Source organism: Sus scrofa, chromosome 15 (assembly GCF_054392235.1).
Source record: "Sus scrofa isolate SSC_HxYL_T2T_F1_AM1 chromosome 15, Sscrofa_HxYL_maternal_Yorkshire_Landrace_v2.0, whole genome shotgun sequence".
In the NCBI taxonomy this organism is placed as follows: domain Eukaryota; kingdom Metazoa; phylum Chordata; class Mammalia; order Artiodactyla; family Suidae; genus Sus; species Sus scrofa.
In genome coordinates, this window is record NC_139397.1 from 91,867,495 (window position 1) to 91,890,746 (window position 23,252).

The 23,252-nt window shown below is 38.4% G+C and overlaps 1 protein-coding gene across 9 annotated transcripts in view; it reads left to right on the plus strand.

Moving 5' to 3' along the window:
* Positions 1 to 23,252, plus strand: part of DCAF17 (DDB1 and CUL4 associated factor 17) — a 77,472-nt gene that overhangs the window by 28,130 nt on the left and 26,090 nt on the right. For 4 of the 9 annotated variants that reach the window (XM_084999484.1, XM_084999483.1, XM_001928016.6 and 1 more), the window contains 4 exons: positions 3,178 to 3,268; positions 3,982 to 4,065; positions 6,021 to 6,176; positions 6,956 to 8,426. In XM_084999484.1, the coding sequence (XP_084855610.1) occupies positions 3,178 to 3,268; positions 3,982 to 4,065; positions 6,021 to 6,176; positions 6,956 to 7,123 (499 nt within the window). In that variant the 3' untranslated portion in view covers positions 7,124 to 8,426. Of the gene's footprint in view, positions 1 to 3,177; positions 3,269 to 3,981; positions 4,066 to 6,020; positions 6,177 to 6,955; positions 8,427 to 9,828; positions 13,528 to 23,252 lie in introns of those variants that run through there. The other 5 variants (XR_014829538.1, XM_084999480.1, XM_084999477.1 and 2 more) reach the window with 2 other exon arrangements.

A 23,252-nucleotide genomic window follows, 5' to 3' on the forward strand; every position in this document is an offset into this window, starting at 1 on the left:
ACCACAGTGCTCCTGAATATTTTCCTCCCTCTCTTACCTTTCTTAGGATCCTTTCACGTTCTTCCTCTTCTACCCAGACTTTAATTGTTGGATGACCTCAGTCCTTAGACCTTCTTTTCTCACTCTTCATTATCTTTCTATATGATTTTTCTGTTTTATTCCTTGGCTCCAAAGATTATGTATGCCCCAAAACTCCAAAATATATATGTTAGCCCAAAGCTCTCATCTAAGCTTGTGTCATAAATCTGGAACCATTCTTGACACTCTCTTATCTTTTTGTCTTTCATCAGTCTACATATACTTAAAACGCCTGCATTCCCCACCACCTCTCTGTCACACACACACACACACCCCTGTATAGTCTGTCAGTGTAGTTTATTTTGCTACTGAATATTTCTTAAATCTGCCTCTTTCTGCCCTTGGCCACTACCACTATTTTGGTCAGACCATTGTCATCACAAGCCTATACTACAGTAAATAGCCTGCCTATAGGATTCTAAGAAACCACTTTTTACTCTTTTATGTCTGTTTTCTTCTCAGCAGCTAGAGTGATTTTTAGAAACATTAACGGATTATACATTAACCCTCTTTATGTCCTCCTGTTGCATTTGAGATAAAGACTGACACACTTGGAGTCCCCGTCATGGTGCAGCAGAAACAAATCTGACTAGGAACCATGAGGTTGCAGGTTCAATCCATGGCCTTCCTCAATGGGTTAAGGACCTGGCATTGCTGTGAGCTGTGTTATAGGTCATAGACGCAGCTTGGATCCTGCATTGCTTGTGGCTGTGGTGTAGGCCAGCAGCTGTAGCTCCAATTTGACCCCTAGCCTGGGAACCTCCATATGCCGTAGGTGCAGCCCTAAGAAGCAAAAAAAAAAAAAAAAAAAGACTGACTTACTTAACTGGTCTAAAAGATTCCTCCCACTCCGATTACATCAGTCATGCTGTCTTTTCAGAAAGCTGAAGATCTGGTCCTTCTGTTTGGAGCCGGTTTTCCCTACCTGTACTCCATCCTAATTTCTATTCATATTTTATGCCCTGTTAAATGTCCCTTTTTCAAAGAGTCCTTCCCTGATAGCCCTCATTAAGTTAGCTCTCCCATCATATTTTCATGGCATCCACTCTGTAATCCTCCGTAGAACTTAACAGCAATTTAAATTAATTATTTGTGTGATTATCTGTTGAAATACCTAACTTTGGAATCATGAACTCCATAACAACAGGAAATGAGTCTGTTTTGCTGACACCTATAACACTCGCACTGAGCACAGGTCTTAGTACAGAGTAGGTGCTCAGTATTTGTTGAATAAGAAGGGCAGTGTCTGCCTTCTTTATTTTTTTATACTTCATGACAATTAGTCTACTCTGAATCAATTACAAGGAGGATGAAGGTGCTTAAAAAAAAAAGATAATGAACTTTTACACCAGGTGGTAAAAACTGTGGTTAAACTTTAGTAAGCCTTACTCTTTTTTTTTTTTTTTTTTTTTTTTGCCTTTTTCCAGGGCCGCTTCCCACGGCATATGGAGGTTCCCAGACTAGGGGTCGAATTGGAGCTGTAGCTGCCAGCCTATGCCAGAGCCACAGCAACGTGGGATCCGAGCCGCATCTGCAACCTACACCACAGCTCACGGCAATGCCAGATCCTTAACCCACTGAGCAAGGCCAGGGATTGAACCCGCAACCTCATGGTTCCTAGTCGGATTCCTTAACCACTGCGCCACGATGGGAACTCCAGCCTTACTCTTAATGTTTGTTACCACTCATATTAGTTTGAGTCTAAGAAAATAAGGTCCACAGAGAGTTTGTTCCCTTTCTCCAGGTTTTGAAAGATAGCCAGTCTTAAATGTTGCCACTAATTAACTAATTAATGAATGTAAAATATAATCTAATTTCGTTGTCTGGCAAATTCTAAGACCTCCAGTTCTCCCCAACCACAGCAGCAGCTTCTTGCTGCTGTTCTCTTTGCCTGCATTTGAGACTTTGGGATTTGAGGACATTGTATGTTTGATGCTTGTTAATGCTATGAACAGATTTGTGTGGGTGGTGAGAAAGTCATTTTATTTTCACTTGCTTAATAAGCTTGATCCCTGAGGCCATTTGCATTCAGAAAACCCAAATCTTTCAGTAAAATACTAAGAAAAAATAAAAATATTAAGTCATTTGCAGGTTTTTGTTTTTGTTTTTTGTCTTTTTTTTTTTTTTTTTTGCCATTTCTTGGGCCACTCCCGAGGTATATGGAGGTTCCCAGGCTAGGTGTCCAATCGGAGCTGTAGCCGCCGGCCTACGCCAGAGCCACAGCAACTCGGGATTCAAGCCGTGTTTGCAACCTCCACCACAGCTCATGGCAACACTGGATCCTTAACCCGCTGAGCAAGGCCAGGAATCGAACCTGAAACCTCATGGTTCCTAGTCGGATTCGTTAACCACTGCGCCACGTCGGGAACGCCAAGTCATTTGCAATTTTAAAATATTACTCTGTCATGAGGAGTTCTCGTCATGGCGCAGTGGAAATGAACCCGACTAGGAAGCATGAGGTTTCGAGTTAGATCCTGGCCTCCCTCAGTTGGTTAAGGATCTGGCATTGCCATGAGCTGTGGCTGTGGTCAGCAGCTATAGCTCTGATTAGACCCCTAGCCTGGGAACTTCCATATGCCACAGGTGCGCCCCCACCAAAAAAAAAAAAAAATTACTCTTATCATGAAAACTCTTAGGTTAGGTTTTGTTGCTAATCCAGTCTGTATTATATTTAATTCAGGGTGTTGTTCATTGATACCTCGTTCTATATTCAGAAATAGAAATGTAATTATCTACCATAATGCCATTGCTAAAGCTGAAACATTAAAGATGCTGCAGGATAGCAGAGGGGAGGTTCTTTAAAATAGCTTTCATTAAGCCAGTTTGGAAGATGACATAAGCCTCAGCAGGCTGCTGCATTAGCACCTGCTGCCACAAGTCTTTATGTTTTTCCGTTTAACAAAACCTCTAAATTTAAAGAAATTTATGGACACAAGTTATCAGATATGAATATTTTGGGCTAATCAGGAGGAGAAGAGAACTAACTCACTGTTGTTACTGTAATTTTCATTTGTTGAGTTTCTTTTCAATAGTTCAGTTTTGACACTTTGATGGTATGTTGAGGTCTTAGGTTCTTAGAATCTTTTTTACTTTTTTCAGAGTTTTAAAACTAAGTGAAGTAGAAAATAATAGTGCCCAGCATCAGATCTCTGAAGATTTTGTCATTTTGGCTAACAGGGAGAAGAACAAAGTAAGTCTGGAGTACTTTAAAATCCTTTGTATATCACTGCCTTTCTATATAAGAATGTAATATGCAAATATGTTTGCCTTTTAGTGTGGCTGAAAAGAACAGTACAGTCTGTTCGTTTTGACCTGGGTAGCCAGCCAGTCTTAGCCCATGTACCTAGGAGATTTGAAGAGAGTCGGTTGTACTGAGCTTATCTTTTGCTTAGTTTCTGTTTCCTTTCTGGGTTTCTCTTTAAGCTTTTATTGATGAATTATTATTGACCTTTGGGTTTGTTTAATTAATTGTGCAAATTTAGGGTAAGTTGGGGTAGATGTAAAGCTTTAAAAATCATCACCATTCTTTAGCTTCAGATGGTTTTTTTTTTCTTTAGCACACAGATTAAGAACATGAAGAAAATCATGCAGAGAGAAATTTCCAAAAGCAGATCCACTCTTTATTTGCTGTACTATTACTAAGGCAAAAATCAGAAAAGCAAATGAAGTAGTAACCTTTGTATTTATTTTTGCCTCTTTTGGTATTTTATCTATTAAAAACTTTAATGAAGTATTTTCACTAAGGGGAAGATCTGAAATCTGATTCAGAATTTTCTCATTGAGGGAAGAATTGTGGATGTTGGAGAAAGGTTGGTTAGTTTTAACAAAATTGTTAATAGAGTTTTGCCATTGACTACATATAATAGGACTTGTCATATCTTTTTATTTCTCTCCACACTATAGAATGAAAACTTACCCACTGTTACAGCTTCTGGACGGGTGGTAAAAAAAAGTTTTAACCTTCTGGATGATGACCCAGAACAAGAGGTATTACTTTAGCCAGAAATAATAAACTAAACTAGTATAACTTGCTGTGGGGTAGAGATGGGGTAGCTCCATGCGCCCTTAGTCTGTAGGACTGTGTGTGCTATTTGAACCAATTCATCCCTATCATCCTTCTCTTTTCTTTCTTTTTTTTTTTTTTTTTTTTAAGCTGTGCCTGTGGCATGTACAAGTTCTTGGGCCAGGATTCAAACCCCTCTGCCACAACAGCAACTGCAGAGACAATGCCAGATTACTCTGCTTCGCCACTAGAAAACTTCTCATCCTCTCTTTTCATAAGATTTTGTTTGCAGAAGCATTCAAAGGACCGAAATAATTGAAAACACTATTATTATTAGCTTACTGTTTTGTTTTATTAATGTGTATACTTCCTAGGGAAATCTTTTCATAGAAAATTATTGAGTTATATCCTGATGACTGTGGCTTTTGCCTTATTTTTCACTTGCTAGATGTAGATGTGTTTGTCGGTGTTCATAAGCCAGGGGAGGAGGGTGTGAGGGTGTGGTGAATCAGTTCAGCCTTTGGCCGCAACTTGACATTGCCAGTCACTGAGCTAATGCATTTTTACCCTTTCCTTTCAAAAAGCATTGGAAGTACTTATGAAATCAACTGAAAGTGATCGTATTTCAAATACATAGTCATTGCATAAATACTGAATCCATTTATAACTATATTGTTTGTATAACCATCTCTAGGTAGAAATATAGAGTGGACCTCTAAGGATGGTCTTTGAAAATCTTTTAAAATGGGCTGGAGGTGGTACAGTATGTGGCTACTCTCAAAAAAGCAAAAATATATATATTTATTCTTTTAGACCATAGGAATCTATTGAGAACAAAGCAGAAGCTTCCTATTTGGCATATAAAACTGGATTTAAGGAAAACATACCAGAAGTAGCAAGAGGTAGCAAGAATAAGAGCAGAGAAGTTAGTAGCAAAGAGAAAGATACTCTTCATTGTGAGATTAGAAAACAAAAACTTTTCACTTGTAAAGGAAAAGTTAAAAGGAGTTATAACTAAAATCCTGACACTCAGGCAGGAAGTCACACTTTGAAGTTTGACAAGGTAAGATGAAGACAAAAAAGTAAACAAAAGGAATCACTATGTAAATTTTTATGTCATCAGTGAATAAAGGCAGAAAATATAAATGGATTAAAAGGCAGTTTGACCAAATGTGAATGAAGGATTAGTATATGGTGCCTGCCAAGATGTGCCATCCCTGGATGGTGGACATGGATCTGCTTTCTCATGAGGCTGCTGGGGTCCAGGTTACCTTCCTTGAGACAGAGTTGTGGGGTTAGATTGTTCTCTCTTATCATCTTTACCATCGTTAGTCATTTCCAACTAACATTTCTTATCCCCGTCTTGCTCTATGGGTTGGATTTCAGTTCCTAATATTCTCCCTCAAGTACAAGCAGCCATTTTTGCTTTCTTAGGGAACCAAAACGAAAATGGAAAATAGAGTCAAAGTAGTCGTGTATGACGGGCTCTCAGTTCTTCTTGAAATGACTTGTGCTTTTCTGGTGTAAGCACCTTCTGAGCACGGCAGGCCGTCTTCAGTTCAGAACAGAACGTCGTACATTTCGTCCTGTCTGGAAACCAGTAAACATACTTGTCAGCAGCAGCAGTCGAAAACTTCCTTTGAATTTGGAGCTCTGGCTCACTATCATAATAGAGAATTTCAGTTTTGCTTTGGCTGAGAGCTACATGGACTTGGTTCTGTTCATCAAAATCTGTAGGCTACTATTTGATTCTTAAAAATCTTGGGAGTAGTGTTTTACTAGGCAGATAAGTGGAGACATTTCTATCTATGTTCCTACCCTTTCTTTTTTCTTTCTATGTATTTTTATAAGTAATAGAATAGTTAAGCCACAAATGTGGAAATAATACTAACTGGATTTTGCTCCTCTTTTCTTCTGCCTTATCCATCTATTCCCCAAGACTTTCAAAATTGTGGACTATGAAGATGAGTTGGATTTGCTTTCTGTGGTAGCCGTTACTCAAATAGATGCTGAAGGAAAAGCTCACCTGGATTTCCACTGTAATGAATATGGAACTTTACTTAAAAGCATTCCACTCGTGGAATCATGGGATGTGGTGAGTAGAGTCCATGGAATATATAGTTGTAAGAGATTTCTTTGTGGGTGACATTTATTGGAACAGATGTTACTGCGTTCATGTCAGTCCAGGTTCACCTATACCAGTGATCACATGAAAGAGGTTATCATCCTATATGCAGGACAAAATGAGTACCTCTTCAGCCTTTCTCCCTTAGAGTAGAGGGTGCCTCCTTACCAGTGGCCTCAAAGATAAAGATTTATGTTTTGTTTTGTTTTTTCTGAGACATGCTGCCTATTTCCTTACCATGGTCTGGTTTTCTCCTATTTTATAAGTTTGGTAATGTTTTTTCAAACAAAAATAGACTGTGTTGAATCCCCACAGTTATTTAATAGAGACAAGTCTAAGCATGTAGCGATTTCAAGCATTCTTGGAAACATTTGTCTGCTCTTCTGAGTATTATAGAATATAAAAGTTATAAGGAACAGTAGATGTGACTTTATCCCATCATTGTTTTATCAGTGGAGAACCTGAAAGGTTTAGCAACTTGCCCATGGTCACGAGTGAAATAGCACTAATCTTGGTGATAGAATCTGGGAGTCCAGGGCTCTTTTCATTCTCAATGTTTTGTGTAATGCTTTTCTCATAAGTCATTTGCGTATTCACAAATAATGAAAAATAAACTATTTCTGGCAACTGTTTTGCCTCCTAGTGTATATTTGAACCTCCATGGCATAGATGCGGTGACATTTTAATGAAACAATAGTGAATATGGTTATGTGAAGAGGAGATCCCATTTGCCTGTGTTTTCATTACAGACATATAGCCATGAAGTCTACTTTGACAGAGACTTGGTATTACACATAGAACAGAAACCCAGCAGGGTCTTCAGCTGCTATGTTTACCAGATGGTATGTGACCATGGGGATGAAGAAGAAACCACAAACAGAAGTTGTAAGAAAGACTGCGGTAATTTTAAATTTTGAGATGTAACTTATGAGACTTCTAGCCACACACCCCAGCAGCCATGTCCAATCCTCCTTTTTATTACCTGCATAACATATTCCCCAGTATTTTCCAGAAAAAAACCTTGTGTTGACTTCAGATGACTATGACTTCTTTTTTAAAACTCTTGCCCTATAAGGTGTAAGGTTTTAAAGAATAACATCTCAAGAAGGCTAGTAGCATTTTGCAGCTTTTAGGTGGTGGTCATGCAAATGAAGAACAGAGAAGGACAGGTTAATTTCAGTTATTAGAAGAAAGTCTTTGATAAGGAGGTGCTTAACATGGTTATTGTAGGATGGCATGGAATTTCGATTGGTAAATCCAAGAGGAGAAACAGAAAGAAAGATGCAAAAGATACAGAAAGAAATCCTCTGTCCTCTAAACAAAACTTGGTTTAAGCATGGAAAATGGGATCTATAATATGAAGGCGTACTTTGAACCAAAAAAAAAGTTAATCACAGTTTTTAGAAAATATGTCTGTATATATGTTTTCTATCTGTATATAGTATTAAGAAATTGGGAGTTCCCATCATGGCGCAGTGGTTAACGAATCCGACTAGGAACCATGAGGTTGCAGGTTCGGTCCCTGCCCTTGCTCAGTGGGTTAACGATCCGGCGTTGCCGTGAGCTGTGGTGTAGGTTGCAGCCGCGGCTCGGATCCCGCGTTGCTGTGGCTCTGGCGTAGGCCGGTGGCTGTGGCTCTGGCGTAGGCCGGTGGCTGCAGCTCCGATTCAACCCCTAGCCTGGGAACTTCCATATGCCGCGGGAGCGGCCCAAGAAATAGCAAAAAAAAAAAAGGAAATTGGCTATAGTTCCCAAGTTGTCCTTTCTTCCATGGTTTTATTCTCTTGGCTTGATGTTCCCATTGGTTTTTTGTGTTTCTATTAGACTAACGTAAAAAATTTCAAGCAAGCTTTAAGTGAAATTTTTTTCTCTTATGTAGCCTGTTAGTGGTTAATAATCTAAGAATGTTGTATTCATTTCAACATTCTGTTTATTTGGTGAGTCTTTCAGTTCTGCTTAGGCAACATGTTCACACCTAAGCCATAAGATAAAAGTATCCTGGGTTGTACCAGCTCTGCTCCCTGTGAAAGAGTAGATAAAGTCCAAGGAGTTCTTACTAGCTTGGAAACGGACTGATAGCTAGAAAAAGCTTTTGGCTCTATCTTAGTTGCGAAATAAGCATTTTTTCTTCTTTGTTGGAAGCAATAGAAATATGATCCTTGAACTCAAATAATCATTCTTCAGAATGTTAAATAAAAGCAACCAAAGTAAAGGGAGAAATTGTTTCTTTGTGCTTCCTGTTTGAGACATCCAGTTGCTTACAGTCTACGTGTTTATTAGCACATTTCTCTGATTTTGGCTTAAAAGAGTAGCTAGTAAGAACAGAAGGGCAAGAAACAGCAGTAAAAATCTTTGCTAATTCAAATTTAAAGTTAAAATATGGGATTTTAGCTTGGATGATTTATATTAAAATTTTCCAGTTTTTGGAGTTCCCATTGTGGTTCAGTGGTAACGAACCCCACTAGTATCCCTGACGGTATGGCTTTGATCCCTGACCCTACACAGTGGGTTAAGGATCTGGCATTGCTTTGAGCTATGGTATAGTTCACAGACATGGCTCCGATCTGGCATTGCTATGGCTGTGGTGTAGGCTGGCAGCTCCAGCTCTGATTCAACCTCTCACTTGGGAACTTCCCTACACTGTGGGTGCGTCCTTAAAAAGACAAAAAAATAAATAAATAAAAAATCCTCAAGTTTTTCCTTCAGTTTTGGCTTGATCCCTTGTTAAGAACATGTTCTACTCTTGAAGTTTGCAGATAAATTTCAAGCTTATTATGATCAACAGGGCACCTGTGAGAAGGGTGTTAACTATTCCAAAAGTTAAATTAGTAGCAGAGTCCAAAAACTGACGAGAAATAAAGGGAACAAACCTAAAACTGTCTTTTTTACAATAAAAAAGAAGATTGCTAGCATTTTAGAATAAGGGAAAATATATGTTGGCAAAAAAAAAATCTTTCCAAATCTGCTCCTGTGTGTAATAACCCTGTGGGAAAGTAGAAATGATTACCTCATGAGCAAGATGATAAAACTATCTTCATATATTAAATTCTAATACTTTTATATTGAATAATTGAAAAATCCATTCTCATTTTATGCATATTAAATGGTCCTATTTAATATAGTATTTGAAGCTCTCAGAGTATTTTGGAGACATGATTGTGATGACAAAGCAGTTGTATAGTTATGATGTGCTAGATATTGCCCCAAATTTCCAGCTAGACAAGAGCTATTTCTAAACAGTCTGTGAATTCATATCTTGAAAAACAAGTCCAATAAGAGGGAATAGATTTTAAAAATACCAGAGAAAAGAAGTCAATGTGTGTGGGTTTCAAAGTAGATGCTGTGCTTTGTAGAAGCAGAAAGCCTGCTCTCCATTTCTAAAAGTGTCTCAGAAAAGGATCTTCAGTCCTGTCAGATTTTTTCTTAAAGGGGGTTTGTTGAGTTTTCTCTAAGTCATTCCCTTTTGATGAAGTGATAGAAAGGAACTCATCTATTCAGAAAGGCATCTAAGAACTGTCTGAGATTGCTGGCTGCTTTTTTGGTGGGGGCAGGGGTGAGTGGAAAACTTCTAGTGGAGATGGAAGCTGACACTAAGAACTCCTGATGTCTCACTGCTTCCCAGATCAAACTAGACCTGGATCCACATGCCTTATGGGCCAGGCAGGAAACACATCTGGTGCGAAAGACAGCAGGGAGTTGTGGGCAGTATAACAAGCGGGAAAGCCTATGCCCCAACTAAAGGGACAAGCTGCTACTGCTTAGTTTCAGCCAATTGCAACATTATGTGGGAATGTCGACTCCATGATTGTTAACAGGAATGTTAATAAAAAGATGCCAAAAGATAAAGAAGACAGCGAAGAATGTGGGAAGTATTCAAATAACACACATCGCAGGAGACAGTGCAGCATGCTTCCCCCCACATTATGGACTTCCCAGCTTCCACAGTGGCATGCAGCTGCTCATTCTGCCACCTGCCAGGCATGAGACTGCCATTTGTACTTTTGAGGGTAGAGGGAAATGGTAGTTAATGTCCCCCTGCTCCCCTTAACCCCCCTCTACCTGACTCTTTGAGAGACTTTATGTGCCCACCTACTTAACAGGTCCTAGCGACAGGCATGAAACATTTACGGGTGACATTCTAAGTGTTTAATGCAAGATTGGGTGAAGCAGGGTAGCTTCTTTCAGCAGGTCCAGATGTTAAGCTGATAAGAGATGTATTTTTGCATTTTACTCTTTGATCTAAGATTCTGTATTCTCAAGTATCAGTGCAGCAAAATTATTGCTCTTTGACTTTCTAAAACATTTCTCACACCCTGGAGAGAAAACAAAACCAAACCTATTGTAGTTGCTATTTGACCTACCTAGTGAGGAGATAATACTGTTCTATTTAAACCGATTAAGGTACTCCACATTCTTCATCAGTTGAATGTTTTGTTTCTTGTACATACTTTTTTCCTTAATGAAAGCTTATATTTACTGAGTGCTTTCTATCTGCCAGTCACTGTGCTACAGGTAAAATAAATGGTCTAACTTAACATTTAGAATAACCGTATAAGTTATGGACTACCATTATCCTTCCTCATTTTACAAAGGAGGAAAGTGAGATTTACAGAAGTTAATTTGCCCAAAGTCCTACAACTAGAGAGTATAGAGATGGGAAACACATTCAGATTTGTTTGATACAAACATGCCAAATCTCCTCTAAAGCTCTCAAAAGGCCAAAAACGTTATTATATCCCTTATATAGCATATTAACAATGATAATATTGGGTACATAGGAAAATGGTTTTTAAATGATGATTGTACATGCAAATTTTGGACAAAGTTTGGGTAAGATGCACTGGGCCTATTCAGGTATATAACTTGACATAAAAGATGGCTCTTCCTGCAATGGTTAAAAAAATCAGTTTTTTAAAAGGTACAAAAAATGGAATTCTCTTCTTGTTTGTGGTGATAATAAACACCGGTATTAGTAATTACTCTCACTGGAACTTGGTTTCCTTTTCAATAATTATTATATTTTCTTACCTTTCTTACAATGTTTACATGTATGACTTACCTTTTAGGATCCCAGGAAGGATGCAGGTGCTAATTTCTGGTCCCTGTGTTTCTATAGAGTCTCTATCCTATAGAAAGAATAATTTATTTCAGGCCAAGGATATGTAATAGAAAGATAAGACCAATGGGGGGTTTTTCCCCTCATTTTATTATAAAAATTTTGAAACATACAGCAAAATTGACAGAATTTTACAATAAATACTCAATACCAATCATATGGATCTTTTTTTATTCAGAATGTTTTATTAATCATCCATGTTATTTTATGATACATTTCAAAATAAATTGCAGGCATCAGTCTACATCCCTATAAATACTTCAAAACAAGTATCATTAAGTAGAGTTTAATATGATTTAGTTTTTAAAATTGTTAATGTACACTTACATGCAATGCAGTGCACAAATGTTAAGTATAAATTTGCTCATTTTTCACAAATCCATAGACTCATGTGACCTAAACCCTTATCAAAATTTAGAACAATGTTGTTATGCCAGAAAGTTTCCTCATACTCCTTTCTAGTCAGTACCCACCCCACCTCTCAGATGTAACTACTCTTCTGGTTATTTTGCCTCACAGATTAAGCCTGCCTATTTTAAAGCTTCATGTAAATGAATTCATACAAAGCATAATGCTTCTTTCACTCAGCATGTTTTTGAGATTAATTCATGTTGCCTGTATCAGTTGTTCATTCCTTTTTATTGCTTGAGTATTCTCTTACATGAATATGTCATAGTTTGTTTTTCTTCTTTTTCTTTCTTTTTTGCTATTATGAGAAAGAGTGCTATGAACATTCTTACACAGATTTTTTTTTTTTTTGGTCTTTTTACCATTTCTTGGTCCACTCCCGCGCATATGGAGGTTCCCAGGCCACGGGTCGAATCGGAGCTGTAGCCACCGGCCTACGCCAGAGCCACAGCAATGTGGGATCCAAGCCATGTCTGCGACCTATATCACAGCTCACGGCAATGCCAGATCCTTAACCCAGTGAGCAAGGCAAGGGATCGAACCCACAACCTCATGGTTCCTAGTCGGATTCGTTAACCACTGAGCCACGACTGGAACTCCTTTACACAGATTTTTAAAATTTTTTGTCCTTTTTTTTTTTTTTGCCTTTTCTAGGGTCACTCCCGTGGCATATGGAGGTTCCCAGGCTAGGGGTCAAATCGGAGCTGTAGCTGCCAGCCTACACCACAGCCACAGCAACTCGGAATCCAAGCTGCGTCTGTGACCTACACCACAACCCACAGCAACACCGGATCCTTAACCCACTGAGCAACACCGGATCCTTGCGGCCAGGAATCGAACCCGCAACCTCATGGTTCCTAGTCGGATTCATTAACCGTGAGCCATGAGGGGAACTCCCACAGATTTTTTTTTTTTAATGCATGTCTTTATTCCTCTTGAGTAAATAGCTAAGGATGGAATCATTGAATTGTAGGGTAGGTGTATGTTTAGTTTAATAAAAAACTTCCAGAGCTTTTTTCCCAAAGGATTGTACCATTTTACATGCCAGCGGTGGTGGAAACTATGAGCTGCTTCACATCTTGTGGTTGTTTTTCTTTTGTACCTTAGTATTTATTACCATTTCCGATTGATACTTAGATTGTTTCTTCTTGAACCTAGCAGCCCTCTTGTCAGATTTATCCCTTTATCCTTTTGAACACCACTCCCCACCAGGAATTCCTAAAAATATTCTTTCTTTGTGGTAATAGTTAAGGTAAACCCAAACTCAGCTTGAGTTATTCTTTCTCAACCATGGAATACATTGCTCACCAAGGAACCTTTTTTCCTTTAATGGAAAACCAACATGTGAGAAAAAACCTGGATTGCTAAAGGGACATCTTAAACTGTTCCACATGACTGCTGGAGCTAGATGGCACCAGAGAAGATGCCACATAAAACATTGTAATAAAAGCAGAACATGACCTTTTCCTGTAAAGATTATGAGGTCATGTTATTTCTAAATCAGGTGAATTTTTGATGCTAATATGAAAGTATATTAAACAAGCTTTATCCTTTTGCCAATGACTATATTAGATCTCTGCGTGGTTTTAATATATATTTCCTTTTAACTAGTGATAGCACATTTTCATATGCTTATTTGCCATGTGTAAATTTTTAATTTTCTTAACAAATTTATTGAGGTATAATGTACATACAATAAACTGCATATTTGAAGTGTACAGTTTTATAATTTTGACATGTATGCACTGAAGAAACCATCACCACAATCAAGATAAAAATACATCCATCACCCCAAAATGTTTCCTACTTCCTTTGTGATTCCTCCCTCCTGCCTCTCTCGCCCCTCCCCCTTCCCAAGGCAACCACTAATCTGTTTGTGTCACTTTATTTACTTATTTATTGTCTCTTTAGGGCTACACCCACAGCATGTGGAGGTGCCCATATGCCGTGGGAGATGTAGCTACTGGCCTATGCCACAGCCACAGAGACACCAGATCCCAGCAGCATCTGTGACCTACACCACAACTCACAGCAATGCCATATCCTTAACCCATTGACCAAGGCCAGGGATTAAACCTACATCCTCCTGGATACTAGTCAGATTCATTTCCACTGAGCCACAATGGGAATTCCTGTTGCTTTAGATTAGTTTGAATTTTCTAGAATTTTCTATAAATGAAGTTACATTGTAAGTACTTTTTTCTTCTGGCTTCTTTCACTCAGTATTGTTATTTTGAGATCAATCCGTGTTGCATGTATTAATACTTCATTTCTTTCTTTTTTTTTTTTTTTTTGTCTTTTTGCCTTTTCTTGGGCCGCTCCCATGGCGTATGGAGATTCCCAGGCTAGGGGTCTAATCGGAGCTGTAGCCACTAGCCTATGCCAGAGCCACAGCAACGCGGGATCCGAGCCGCGTCTGCAACCTACACCACAGCTCACGGCAACGCCAGACCCTCCACCCACTGAGCAAGGCCAGGGATCAAACCCGCCACCTCATGGTTCCCAGACGGATTCATTAACCACTGCACCATGACAGGAACTCCTTTTTATTGCTGAGTAGTAGCACTCCATTGTATTTATGTAGTCACAACTTGTTAATGCAGTCACCTGTTAATATACATTTGGGTTGTTTCCATTTTTTGGCTGCTACCAATAAAGCTACTATGACCATTTACAGACAAATTTGTATGGTCATATGCATAATTATATTTGGACATATTCTTTTTAAGACACTTCCAAACCATTTTTCCAAAATGACTGTACCATTTTATATTTCCATCATCAGTATGAAAGTTCCAGTTGCACTATGTCTGTGCCAATACTTCCTGTAGTCAGTCTTTTTAATCTTAGCCATTTAGTCTAGGTTTTGCATTTAGATCTATAATCCATATAACTTTTGTATATGGTACAAAGTATGGATCAAAGTTCTTTTTTTGCATATGGATATTGAATACATAGGGGATAGCATTCAATTTTTTACCATTAAGTACGGTATTAGTTGTAGGTAGTTCATAGATGCACTTTAGCAATTTGAAAAAGTTCCCTTCTAGTCCTAATTTTCTGAATTTTTATTGGATACAGATGGAGTCTGTCAGATGCTTTTTCTGCGTCTAGTGAAATGGTCATATGGTTTTTCCTATTTCAGGCTATTAATATAAGCAGCTTTGATTGCTTTTTGAATGTTAAAACCAACCTTGAATAATTGGGATAAACTCACCTGAGACTTCTAAATTTCTAACCACATTTTTAGTCAGACTATTTCTGCAGTTCCACTTTTTCACATTGTGTGAAAAATAATGAATTCATAAATTTACCATCATATTTGTACTGTGGTACACATTAATGGTTTCAAGTTATTTACATTTAGATGATGTTCTGCCTTTACAGATAATTTCCAGATATTTTTTGGCCCTTTGCTAGAGGCTTTATTCTCATATAAACAGAATTTACTAGCAAGTTAGGACTTATAAGCTAATTTGGAGAAGCTTTGGGCATGTTGCCAATCTCTCCCTGTCTTATCTCAGTCTAAAAATGTGATACACTAAATAAAATTATATCTGAAGTAGGTCAGTTAATATGCCTTCAATTGTTGCTTTGAACCCATTTTAGTTTGATATACTTTGAAACCTAGGACCACTGTGGAAGTGATGAAAATTAGTTAACTAAATTCATAAAGATTAAATCAGTGAAAGGATTCATATTGAAACCTCTCTTCCTGCTCAGGTAATCAGCATCCATAAATTGCTCTCTCAAATGAAATTTTCAGAAGAAAATTATTTACCAGTAAATTCTTTACCATTTTTTTAACCAATAAGTTTTATGCCTCAATTAAGTATTTTTGATTGTCTCTTAAAAGCGCATCTGCTCAGAAAGACAATCCCTTCTGAATCCTTCTATCTTAAACACCATTTTTTTTTTCTTGGAAAATCACAGCCTCCAAGGGCACAGTTTTTCAAGCTTTACCTGGAAGAACAAGACTATTTAAAGCAGGCTGATGAAATACAGTTTAAAAGCCATTCTAACACTTAATTTACCTCCATAGTCTGTCTTTTTTTAGCAAGCAAAGCCAATGAGAGTTAAAGCGTCTCCCAACCCCAGCCCCTCCCACACCTAAAACCTCACTTATTGTGGACTATCTGCTTGAAGATGTGCTGACACCTAGTGTGAACTTGAAGAGGCCCTTGGGCCCACTACTCCACTAATGTGAGATCCTGGATGTCCCATTCCCAGAGTTTCTCTTGGTCTCCCTTGCCAGCTAGACTCTTGATCCATTGGTTTCTATTTCAGCTTCCTCTGGAGCATCTCAGGTACCTCTGCCAGTTTGGCTAGAGTTAGAGTGATAATATAACCTATTGTCCAAATACAGACCCTTTTGAGAGTGAAAGGAAACATTACTAATCATCCCTGGCCAATAGGCATAAACCAGGCCTCTTGGGAGCCTGGTCACCCTACCTAGATCTAATAGAAGTAATCAGGGAATTATAAATCTACCTACTTAACACATTGTAATTTCTTTTCAATTAGTATCCTAGTTTCTCAAAGTCAAGGACATACCTCATTGAAACAATTTCTCATTTTCATCTGCAAACCATTTACAGTCCCTTGTACCAAAGGTGATCCTGTTGTTACCCTTGTATTCCAGGATGTTTCCTCCTACAGTTTACCTATGTCTCTCTCAAATCAACCCAGCTGTTTTAAGGTCTAGGGTCTTTGTGTCAGTCTCATTCCTGATACCAATTTGTATCTTCAAACAGAAAAGTAAAATGAATGATAGAAGGACACCAACAGTCAGAGCTAGAGGATACAAAATTTTCTGTAATAAAAAAGTGTGTGAAAATTTACAGATCTGATCCCCCCCCCCCACCCAATACAGGGAACCACAAAGCATGCTGAAGATACAGGCTTTACAAATTCTCACAGGGATAAACAGCTGATGAAGTTCATGCCAAGTGAGGTTCCTCCAGGCATGAACCACTTTATTTTCCCTCTTCATTGGGAATTTTATACTTACCTGATTCTAGAGACTGTTTTGTGCCTCCATTTAACCAGGTACTACTACAAAGCCATCCCAACACATTCTTGAGTTTTTACTGTGAGACTAGGTAAAGTGAAGATCAATTCCCTAGGCTTAACATCTGTCAGTAGACCCACCATTTCTACAAGAATCTAATATTGCCAGGTCTTAGGATTTTTTTTTTTTTAAATGGGAGAAATCTTGATTTTTTTTTTTTTTCCTTTTTGTCTGTGTCTGAGGCGTGCAGAAGTTCCCAGGCCAGGGATCGAATCCACACCACAACAGCAAACTGGAACCACAGCAGTGACCACACCAGATCCTTGACCTGCTGTGCCACCAGGGGAACTCCTAGAAATCTTGATTTGTGTTAAATGTTTTCATTTTAAATGATGGCCCTTAATTCTGATTTTTAAAACACTACACAAGCCAAACAATCTGCATGATGTGATACTCTATATAGAGAACCCTAAAGACCACATAGAAACTATTAGAACTAATAAATGAATTCAGCAAAGTAGCAGGGTACAAGATTAATATACAGAAATCTGTTGCATTTCTTTACACTAACAATGAAATGCCATAAAGAGAAAGTTTTTTGTTTTTTTTAATACTTTAAAAAATTGCATCAAAAGGAGTTCCTGCTCTGGCACAGTAGGTTAATGACCGACTTGTCTCTGTGGAGGCACCAGTTTGATCCCCAGCCTGGTGCAGTGGGTTAAGGCTCCATCATTGCTGCAGATGTGGCATAGTTTGCAGCTCTAGCTCAGATTTGATCCCTGGCATGGGAATTTTCATGTGCTGCATCTGGGGAAAAAAAAAAGAAAAAAATCAAATAAACTTAACCAAGGAAGTGAAGACCTATATACTGAGAGCTATAAAACACTGATAAAGGAAACTTAAGATGATTCAAAGAAATGGAAAGATAGCCCATGCTCTTTGACTGGAAGAATTGATGTTGTTAAAATGGCCATACTACCCAAAGCAATCTACAGTTTTAATGGAATCCCTATCAAAATACCCAGGGCATTCTTCACATAGAACAAGTAATCCTGAAATTTATGTGGAACCATAAAAGACCCAGAGTTGCTAAAGCAATCCAGAGGGAAAAGAACAAAACTGGAGGCATAATCCTCCCAAATTTCAGAAAATACTACAAAGCTACAGTAATCAAAACTGTGGTACTGGCACAAAAACAGATACATGGATAAATGGAATAGAATAGAGTGCTCAGAAATAAACCCACATACCTATGGACAGTTAATCTGTGACAAAGAAGACAAGTGGTATTGGGAAAGCTGGATGTAAATCAATGAAAACAGAACACTCCTTCACACCATGTTCAAAAATATAAGACGTGACACCATAAAACTCCTAGAAGAGAACATAGGCAAAACATTCTCAGACATAAATTGTTGTGATATTTTCTTTTATCAGTCTCCCAAGGCAATTGAAATAAAAGCAAAAATAAACAAATGGGGCCTAATCAAAGTTAGAACTTTGGCACAGCAAAGGAAAGCATCAACCTATATACTGGAGAAAATATTTGCAAGCAATGCCACTGATAAGGGGTTAATCTCCAAAATATATCAACAGCTCATACAACTCAATGTCATAAAAACAATCCAATCAAAACATGGGCAGAAAACCTAAAGAGGTGTTTCTCCAAAGAAGACATCCAGATGGCCAATAAGCTCATGAAAAGATGCTAACCGTTGCTCATTATTAGAGAAATGCAAGTAATAATGAGGTATCACCTCACACCTATCAGAATAACTATCATCAAGAAGTCTACAGGAAGTTACCTTGTGGCACAGCAGGTTAAGGATCTGGTGTTGCTGCAGCTGTGGTGCAGGTTTGATCCCTAGCCCAGGAACTTTCACATGCCATGGGTATGGTTAAAAAAAAAAAAAAAAAAAAAGTCTATAATAAATGCTGGAGAGGGTGTGGAGAAAAGGGAATCTGCCTACACTGTTAGACTGTAAACGGTGAAGCCACTATGGAATACAATATGGAGTTTCCCTAAAAAACTAAAAATAGAGCTACGATATGATTCAGCAGTCCCCCTGATGGGCATTTATCTGGAAAAGACGAAAACTTAATTTGAAAAGATACGTGCACCCCAGTGTTGATAGCATCACTATTTACAGTAGCCAAGACATGGAAACGACCCAAGTGCTCATCAACAGACAATTGGTTTAAAAAGATGAGGTATACATATACAATGGGATATTAGTCATAAAAAAATGAAATATACTGTCTTTTGCAGCAACATGAATGGACCCAGAAAATATCACACTAAATGAGTTAAGTCTGACAGAGGAAGATAAATATGTGATATCACTTATCTGTGGAATCTAAAAAATAATACAAATGAATCTATAACAGACACAGACTCACAGACATGGAAAACAAGCTTATGGTTACCAGAGGGGAAAGAGGGGTGGGGAATTAGGACTGGGATTAATAGATACAAACTACTATACATCAAAAAGATAGACAACAAGGTTTTATTGTGTAACAGGGAACTGTATTCAAAATCTTATAATAACCTATAATAGAAAATAATCTGAAAAAACATATATATATAACTGAATCACTCTGCTGTACACCTGAAAGTATCATAATGTTGTAAATCAACTATACATCAAATTTTAAAAATGTAAATTGGTATGGACAAAGACAAATTGGCAGACTCCTGACTGCTTTACAGCATACTCATGGGTATACCTACCAAGGGTCAACCGTATTTCTAAATCTCTTTTTGCCAGTAATGTGTACTACTGCCATTATATAATTATTTATTACATTAATCCATGAAATATGAGTATTAAAAAAGAAAAGTTTGCTTTTACTATTAGAAAGATTAAATGCTTTAGAGGAGTTCCCCTGTGGCACAGCTGGTTAAGGATCTGACATTGTCACTATAATGCCTTGGATTGCTACTATGGCGCAGGTCCAGTCCCTGGCCTGAGAACTTTGTAAAAAATTACAAAAAAAAAAAAAAAAAAAAAAACCACTAATGATTAAATGCTTTAGAAAGACTGCTGGGAGTTCCCGTTGTGGCTCAGTGGGTTAGGAGCCAAATTAGCATCCATGATGATGCCAGTGCAATCCCTGGCCTTGCTCAGTGGGTTAAGGATCCTGTGTTGCTGTGAGCTATGGTGTAGGCCAGCAGCTTCAGCTCCAATTCAACCCCTAACCTAGGAACAGGTGCAACTCTAAAAGGAAAAAAAAAAAAAGCAAAAAACACAAAAGTCTTGCTAAAATCAGGTCACTATAAATTGCCATTAAATGAATGGACAAAATAGCTGTGAAAGATTGAGAAATGTTTTAGCTTTGAGTTCCCTCAAAAATAGCCTGAAGCAAAGCTTATGTACTGCTCTTGTGATAGTGAAATCCCTACAGGAATGAGAGGCAGAGGGAATGAAGGAGATACAGAAGGAAACCCAGTATCAAGCTGGCTAAGTGCAACTTAATGCTTATCTCATGGTTTAACCTCCAAGAAGCCACATAAATTGCCCCTGGGCAGTTTGTGATGGGGGAAATGGAGAACTTGTCCCCCAGTTCTTATCACCTGCCACTCTTCAAAGGCTCACCCCCGGAACATAATTCCCCTGAATTTCCAGACTGTACAAGGCTAAAGTTCACCTTGACATCAACGGGCAGGGAGGAAGGGGAACTCAGAGCAACATATGGTATGAATGAGGTCCTGTTAGGCAGGCTGTGCCAGCATGAAGTTTGCAGCGTCCGCACAGAATGGTGTTGGTAGCAGTGGCTAGAACAGGAGGGGGTGAGGCCAAGAGGATCTGATTTCATGCCGGGTGTCTGATAAAAGTGGGAATTGGAAAAAATGGAAGGATTCTAGATTCAGATTCATTCATCTGTGTCTCCAAATTCTGGTCTGCTTTAAAAATGCCAGTTCTGGAAGTGATATCTGACAAGTATAGTTTATGCCAGAGACCACCAGTCAGCAAAATCAAACCTAAAGAAAACTCGTTAGCCTTACATCAAGGATAGTTAAATGAATATACCCTTTTATGTTTTAAGTTTAATAAAATGGTTACAGGTTGTGTGTGTGTTTGTGTATACACACATATATCTTTATACAATGATTTCCTTTTTTTTTTTGACTTTTCAAGGCCACACTTGCAGCATATGGAGGTTCCTAGGCTAGGGTCTAATTGGAGCTGTAGCCACTGGTCTACACCACAGCCACAGCAACACCAGATCCGAGCCGCATCTGTGACCTACACCACAGCTCATGGCAACACTAGATCCTTAACCCACTGAGCAAGGCCAGGGATCGAACCTCATGGTTCCTAGTCAGATTCATTAACCACTGAGCCATGATGGGGACTCCTCCTTTTTAATTAACTTTCAAATTTAACTGTTCAGCCTTCCTCAATAATGTCAGATAATAGAACTTGTTTATTCTTTCTAAAAGATTAAGGCATTGATTTTTTTTAATATTTCTTTGATTTTAAATAGTGGGGAGATATTGATTTTTGTATTGAAATGTAGTTGATTTACAATGTTAGTTTCAAATGTACAGAAAAAATAATTCAGTTATTAATGTGTGTGTGTATTCTCTTTCAGATTATTTTCCACTATAGGTTATTACAGGATATTGAATACAGTTCTCTGTGCTGTACCGTAGGATATTGATTTTTTAAATAACAGCTTTATTGTGCTATAATTCACATACCATAAAATTCACTCTTTGAAAGCATACAATTCAATGATTTTTAGTGTATTGACAAAGTTGCAACCATTATCACTAATTCTGGAACATACCACTATCACTATCTAATTCTAGAACATACCACTATCACTGTATAATTCTGGACATACCATTATGACTACCTAATTCTAGAACACTTTCATCACCCCAGAGAGAAGCCCTGTGTACCTTTGCAGTGATTCCTCCCTTTCCCCCAGTCTCTGGCAACCACTACTCTACTTTCTATCTCTATGGCTCTGCCTATTCTGGACATTTCATAAAAATGGAATCATACAAAATGTAGTTTTTTGTGCACAGCTTCTTTCATTCAGCATAATGTTTTCAAATTTCCATCCATGTTGTGTCCTGTATCAGAACTCCGTTCCACGTTATGGCCAAATAATATTTCACCATATAAATGTAACACACTTTGTTTATCCATTCATCTGTTGATGGATGCGTTGATTCCGTTTTTAGCTATTTTTCAATAACACTGCTGTGCACGTTTATATACATGTTTTTGTATAGCTACTTGTTTGCAATTCTTCTGACAAAGACCTAGGAGTAGAATTACTGGGTCATATGGTAGCTCAGTTTTTGAGAAACTGCCAGACAATTTTCCAAAGTAGCTGTGGCATGCAGAAGTTCCTGGCAGAGTTCCCGTTGTGGCTGAGTGGCTTAAGAACCCGACATAGTCTCTGTGAAGATACGGGTTTGCTCCCTGGCCTCTCAGTGGGTTAAGGATCCAGTGTTGTTGCTGTGGCTGTGGCATCCGCTGGTCGCTGCAGCTCCAATTCAACCCCTAGCCCAGGAACTTTCATATGCCACAGGCGTGCCTGTTAAAAAAAAAAAGTTCTTGGGCCAGGGAACCCTTGCCACAGCAGTGACAATGCTGGATCTTTAACCTACTGAGCCACCAGGGAACTCCTCATTGTGGTTTTGATTTAGACCTAGTGTCTAATGATGTTGAGCATCTTTTCATGTGCTTATTGGCCATTTATATCATCTTTGGAGACATAGCTACTCAAATCCTTTACCCATTTTAATGTCATTGTCTTTTTATAATTGAGTTGTAAGAGTTCTCTATATATTCTGGATATAAGCCCCTTATCATGTGCGATTTGCAGATATTTTCTCTCACTCTGTAAGGTTTTTTTTCTTTCTTGATACTGTCTTTTTTTTTTCTTTTTAGGGCCCCACCCACAGCATATGGAGGTTTCCAGGCTAGGGATCGAATCGGAGCTACAGGTGCCAGCCTATGCCACAGCCACAGTAACTCAGGATCTGAGCCACGTCTGCAACTTACACCACAGCTCATGGCAACACAGGATCCTTAACCCACTGAGTGAGGCCAGCGATCAAACCTGCAGACTCATGGATATTAGTCAGATTCGTTTCCACCCCGCCGCAATGGGAACTCCTCTTGATAGTGTCTTTTAAAGCATAAAAGTTTTTAATTTTGATGAAGTCCAATTTATTTATTTTGCTTTTGTTTCTTGTGCTCTTGATGCCATAAGAAACAATTGCCTAATCTAAGGTTTTAAACATACTCCTATATTTTCTTCAAAGACTTTTTCATTAGTCTTTATATTTAAGTTGATTGTTTTAATCTATACCTTGAAATGAATGGAATTTAAAGTTAACACTGCTAACTTACATTTTTTTTTTTTTTCTTTTTGCCATTTCTTGGGCCGCTCCCGTGGCATATGGAGGTTCCCAGGCTAAGGGTCTAATAGGAGCTGTAGCCACCAGCCTATGCCAGAGCCACAGCAAAGCAGGATCCAAGCT